Source organism: Rhagoletis pomonella, unplaced genomic scaffold (genome assembly GCF_013731165.1).
Source record: "Rhagoletis pomonella isolate Grant_MI unplaced genomic scaffold, Rhpom_1.0 Rhpom_scaffold_09948, whole genome shotgun sequence".
NCBI classification, from domain to species: domain Eukaryota; kingdom Metazoa; phylum Arthropoda; class Insecta; order Diptera; family Tephritidae; genus Rhagoletis; species Rhagoletis pomonella.
The window spans coordinates 1-5,927 of NW_023468479.1; the positions used below are offsets into that span (position 1 = coordinate 1).

A 5,927-nucleotide genomic window follows, 5' to 3' on the forward strand; every position below is an offset into this window, starting at 1 on the left:
TTTTTTTTCAAAATAGAATATAGTGCGACGCTGCATACCGATGTATACATACTATACGTATAAATATATTTCGGTACTTATACAATTATTTATATTAAACATTTTTGTTAACTTTGATAATGCACACTGCATATTTATTTAGCAAAGAAAGGCGATGTAGATATGTGCATACATATGTATGGACGACCAAGTGTGTATACATACATAAGTACATATGCATCTATAAGTAGGTATGTACATACATATGTACAAAGTAAATACTTTCTTAAACATACAGTAAAAACAAACAAATACTTACACCCTTAATGATAACAAGTTGAGTCGCGCAAATAAGAAACCACAGCTTCGAAAACATTTTAATTTTAATTAAAAAGACTTGCTTTCACCAAAAAATGCACTGCCTATTTTACTTGTTTATATGGTTGTGTAAATCTTTTTGTTTTTTAAATTACTTTTTAAATTACTTTTATTACTTCAATTAAACAATTTCAAAATATTCAGGTGGTTGCACTGCATAGTTTTTATGGCTTTAATATTTACTTATGTGCATACATACATATGTGTGCACGTATAGATGCCTTTTTCCAAGTCACTCTTTATCAAGTCGCACACACGATTTTTTTCTTAAACAGAAACACTACAACGAATCCCGCGTACTTTTCGACAAATACGGTGGTGTTTTCCCAACGAGCAGCATTTGCGTTTTAAAAGCAAACAGACGTTCTTAATTTCAATTAAGCGCCTATAGTTCCAGCTCCTGCTTCGTATCTCATGGTAGACACAATTAAGATTGTGTAGTGCCAGTGAAATGAGAGCAAAATTAAAATCATTTAAATGTTCAATGGATGCGTTAAATACATTCTTACATTACGTATGTATGTATTTATGTATATTGTTGTATATGTGTGCATACGTACAAACGTACATATATTTGCATGCTCCTAAATACAAGTGCACGTTCAGGGTTCTGTTTATGCTGCGGGAATAACTAAAAGAAGCACATAAATAAAGTTCTACATAAAAGAACTTATGAATAAAAGCGAGTGTAGTATGCAAAAAATGTATGCTTAGAAACGCTCATGTAGTATATGCACTTACAAAAATATGTATGTATGCCAATAAATAGTAAATTCATGTTCAATATTATAAATTACACTCGTGGGCTTCTTGTCTTAGTATCGTCAAAACAAACTAATCAACAACAATTATCGCTAGTGGCAATCTCTAGACCTTTCTGTCACATATATATTGACACAAACATCCATCAATTGGTATTCTTATCAGGGACTTGAGAGATTTAACTGCATTGAGCTACATATATAATGCGTCTCTTGTAAATACAAATCTAAATTATTTTGATTATTTTTGCATTTAGAAAATAATTTGTGTAATAAATCATACATATTTGCAGAGCACTATCATTGCGCTGATACCCAAACAGGAACCAGGAATTCCCAAGAGACGAGAAATAACTATGACGTATTGAGCCCTTGTTGTTGTAGCAGCATTGCAAAGACATTAAATATTCCAATATGTGCGTGGCCCGCGATGTTATCCACTTGAACATAAAGGAAAACTGCAGTTTGAATATATTTATACACTACTGATGTACAAAGTAAATCGGTCATATGCAAAGCTTATTTTAAGTGTAAGCCGAGGTAACCTAAAGTTTAATGTGAAAAAGAAACTCATTGAAAATGTGCATATATTACATTTCAGAAAAAAAAACAATTTTCTGCTCACGACTGCGCCTTTATATGTATAACTAGAAAGTAAAAGGCGTGATAATTTCCATTTAAGGAACAGCATTTTCTATTTACGAGTCTCTTCACTTTTTGTTACATTTGAGGGTTTCTCTAGAGATTTTTGTTCAGTTTTTGTTGTAAGAGTTTGCATTCTAACCCACATTCGTTCATATGGGTTCGAAACTTCCGAATTAGTAAGTGGAATACCAAGTGAGCGGCGTACTACAGGTGAAGCCAGCAGCAGATTTTGTGCTAAACCGTGACAACTAGAAGCCACCCAATAAACGCAAAGAGCCTGTAATATTAAAAACAAAAATAACCAAAGTAATATATCTATGTATACGTTTCTACAAATTTTTGGTATTTTACCGATGGCACAGAACAGGCCACTGGTACCAATGCAATGGTCAGCAAACGAAACACATTTGTGGCATATTTTTGCAAACGTGTTGTGGGACGCGTACGCAATACAGTTTGCAACTAAAAGAAATGAAGAGTTTAGAAACGTTCAGTAAAGCTTCATAAAAATCGCTAGCTCTTACCTCTATTATGCCCAAGTTAATTAGAGCAAGTGAAACAGGAAGAATGTAAGAGCTGTCCACTTCCGTTAGATTCGGTATCCACCCAAAGCCACCTATTGTCATTTCAGTGTAAATAATTTGTGCCTGCAGCGTTGTGGGGTCAGGCATCATATGCACAAGATTTCTCAATGCAACTGATTGGCATATCCATAATGGTATTTGACCCCAAAGCATAATGAAGGTTTTCGCCGGATGACAATTATCGCGTACAATTAACGCATTCCATTGCTTTTTCAACTGAGAATAAAATCCAAAAAATTATTTTAAATCCATAAATGAATCATGCCATTCATTAACTTACGCACCGACCGGTTGTACACTAGCCTAGTTTGGCTTTCGGTCCAATTGAACTTCTTCATAGCCATGGCAGCTTCCTTTTTCAATTCGGCAACAATTGCAGGCATTTCTAATGCTAATAATTCTAAGCGTGCCATTATTTTATTTTGATATATAGCCAAGGGCAGCGTTATTATGGTGCGAAATAGCATTGTGGACATAACAATTGAAGCCCACCATGGTAGTCCGCTGTAGTCATGTATCGCTGTCAATGCTTCCTGCATGCAACCAACTGGAGCACTTTGTGACAGGGTTAGCCATATGCCTGTGAACGGAGATTGCACTTGTTCTGTTATAATTGCAGTACTATTGGTGGCGGTTTCCGCAAGTCCACGGTGTTGCAATCGCAGAACACCAGCATTTGAGGTTGTACTGCTACTGGCATCTGTCATTTGTTTTCTTAAACTATTTGTTGAAGAGATGTAGGAAAAAGAACGCTCACATATGGAAAATTGAGGGCTCTGAAACGAGCGTATTGCGTTTTTGCACCGTAAAATTCTGAAATTATTCATTTTTTAACAGAATCCAAAATTGAAAAAAGTGTTATGCATGGAGTAAACAAAACAAAATCGAAAACAGCTCTGAATGTCACTCGACGTCATTTATGTAAGTGCTGGTAAACGCTTGACGTAAATATGGATGCCGGATGTTAAAAAAAATATTATTTTCAAATAAACTGTTCACGCCAAAGAACGTAAATGCAAAGAACGTAAATGTATAAGAAGCGACAACTCGTTACTTTGAAAATGTGCCGGCCCGATTTTGACCGTATCTGAAAGGTTGAGATGAGGAGTTCGTCTCCCTTTTGACTCTGTCCGCGGCAGATTTTTGATTTTCGCCTCGAATGCGGAAAATGCCAGCAAAACAGACGAAAAGCGGCAAATGTGTGTGACTTTCTGTGGTTATTTCCACAAGTGGTTGAAATAATGTAATTTAATTTAGAAAATATATAAATTATGGTGTGAAATATAGAATATTCAGTGCTTGTGTAAAATACGGAGGTGCTTGTGTGTGAAAGTGTCTATATTAATAATAAAAAGTGTTTGTGAGTGCAAAGAGTTCGTCAACAAGTGTCGATCGTCGGTGTATGTGGATAAAAAGTGATCATTATTTTAAACAAAATCAGTGTACTTTTATATAAAAATGCATTAGTTTAATAAGAAATCTATGCATTTATATATGAGTGTACTTAAGTTTTGTTTTCATCTGAAAATTTACATATTTAAAGTGTGCAAAAAAAGTTGTGTCGGGCGATTTGTTGGATAAAGTGTGTATACGGCGGCTTTATTAGCAAACCAATGTTTGTTATATAGGGATGGCATAAGTTTAATTTAAATCTATGCATTTATACATGAGTATGCATAGATTTTGTTATTATCGGGCAAGAATAAATGTTTTCCAATTTTTTGTTCATATGCATGCAAAAAATAAACACATAAATGCGAAACATAAGTTGTCTCCGTCTTTCCCACATCTTCCGCCAAAACAAACGCTTAAATGTGAAACATAAGTTGTCTCCGTCTCTCCCACGTCCTCTGCCATCTTTATCTTGACAAATTCTTAAATTCCTGCGAAATGCCGCGTCCTGACATATTTACGCGCATACATATGTACGTTTACAGTAGGCTACTCCTAACGTGAATATCTTGTAGCAATATTCTGCTGGTTACCGGAAATTTTGTAACCAGCAAATTTTGTTACCAAACATTGTTACCACTTCTTGTAACCGCAATTATAGGTACCGTGGTAACGTTTTAATTTGTTCCGCATTCCAGGTATGAAGTTTTGTAGAAATTTTGTTGTTGCATATTTCATGGGGCAATATTTTGTTACCTGCTTATGAGATGGTAACAAATTTGACTGGTTGCAAAAGTGCGCAGAATGCGAAAAGGGTTTAAAAAAAGAGAGGAACTTTATTTTTGGGTAAAAAAATTACCAACGCAGAATAGGCTTGTTAATGTACGATTTTTTGTGTTTGAATCTTTTCATGATAGTAAACAATATTTGTGTTACCAACGCAAAATAGGTCTGTATGTATACTCTCACTTATACATAATTCAGCGCTTTGCAATTATCAATGCAAAATAATTAAACTTTTTGAATTTGTAAACATGTTGCTCGAAGTATCTAGAGTCAACTGTAAACAAATCGTAAGCGATCGGTTTACAAAAATTTTAAAATTGATGACCGAAGCTGGTGAAGGCAACCATGTTGCCAAATTACATTTGTTGTAAAACCACTTATGTATGTGATTTCAGAAGTTTTGAGTTTACATCAAAATATCATGGGTTATTTGTGCAAAAAATTTATGTTTATTTGTTTTTTATTAAAATAAAATCCTAAACCACTAACTAATAATTTAAAAGTTGGAAGGAGCACCGCGGTTTAGAAGTTTACAGAAACAATGGCTTAGCTCGAGATAAGTTATTTTTGCAAACGACCTCAGATTTTACTGCTGAGTTGCAACTTTTCATTTGACTGGCTGTGATTTCTTCAATTTTACATTTTAGAATTTTTGTGGCCTCGCGCAGAAGTTGCGCTTGTGGGCGATGAATTTGCGGGGAGAAGTATGGTCATTGAATTTATGAATGAATGAGTTTGACCTTGAAGAATATGCGCATGCGTTTATGAATGAATTTGATATTGTTGTATTTTAGTGGCATATGCGTATATGTACATATGTACGTATATTTGATTGGATGTAGAAACATACACATGTACATTTGTACAAATTGATACATTTGGTTAATATAAAAAGGGTAATTTCATCCATAAATTACAACTTTACAACTTCCATACTGAAGAGGGAGCTTATAAAGGTCTTGCATCGCGCATGTATTTAATTTACTTATATTTGATTAAAATTATAAAATAAAGTAAATCTATGCACATGCGCATGCAAATTGTTAAATGCCGTCAGCAAATAAACAAAAAGAGCTGCAGCCATGTTTTTTTTCATTTCATTTTATTATTTCTATCATCGGTCACTTTTTCTTAACGTTCTTTATCGCCGCGAAATCATATGAGCGGCGAATTCATTTACGAAAATGGATGTTAAAACGGACGCGAACTCCTCATCTCAACCTTTCAGACCTCACTCGCCGACTTTAACGAGTTGTCGCTTCTTATACATTTACGTTCTTTGGTAAATGTATAAGAAGCGACAACTCGCTACCCTGCAAAAATCGTTGGATCATGTAGTCTATTTGTGGTAAATTGGAGTACTTACAAAAGTGTTCCTCTGTCATGCTGTAGCGGACCAACT

General features: G+C 34.6%; 1 protein-coding gene and 1 long non-coding RNA gene across 2 annotated transcripts; one reads left to right on the forward strand and one right to left on the reverse strand.

Annotated features, from left to right (window-relative positions):
* The first annotated feature begins 1,013 nt into the window (after positions 1 to 1,013).
* On the forward strand, positions 1,014 to 1,742 carry LOC118756346. The gene is made up of 3 exons (XR_004995119.1): positions 1,014 to 1,106; positions 1,177 to 1,333; positions 1,412 to 1,742. It is a non-coding gene; the product is annotated as an uncharacterized LOC118756346 (long non-coding RNA).
* Positions 1,743 to 1,792: 50 nt separating this feature from the next.
* On the reverse strand, positions 1,793 to 3,231 carry LOC118756345 (cytochrome c oxidase assembly protein COX18, mitochondrial-like). Its single transcript, XM_036491114.1, has 4 exons — positions 2,632 to 3,231; positions 2,288 to 2,563; positions 2,115 to 2,225; positions 1,793 to 2,040 (listed from the first exon to the last, which is right to left on the reverse strand). Exons 1-4 carry the CDS (start codon positions 3,172 to 3,174, stop codon positions 1,813 to 1,815), a joined length of 1,158 nt encoding a protein of 385 aa, XP_036347007.1. The 5' UTR covers positions 3,175 to 3,231; the 3' UTR covers positions 1,793 to 1,812.
* Positions 3,232 to 5,927: the final 2,696 nt, after the last annotated feature.

Bases quoted from the DNA above. Each gene is read 5' to 3' on its own strand.
- LOC118756345 (XM_036491114.1), bottom strand. From the start codon at position 3,174: ATGAATAATTTCAGAATTTTACGGTGCAAAAACGCAATACGCTCGTTT. The intron at 2,226-2,287 runs GTAAGAGCTAGC...CATTTCTTTTAG, and splicing joins TTAACTTGGGCATAATAGAG to TTGCAAACTGTATTGCGTAC. The intron at 2,041-2,114 runs GTAAAATACCAA...TTAATATTACAG, and splicing joins TGGCCTGTTCTGTGCCATCG to GCTCTTTGCGTTTATTGGGT.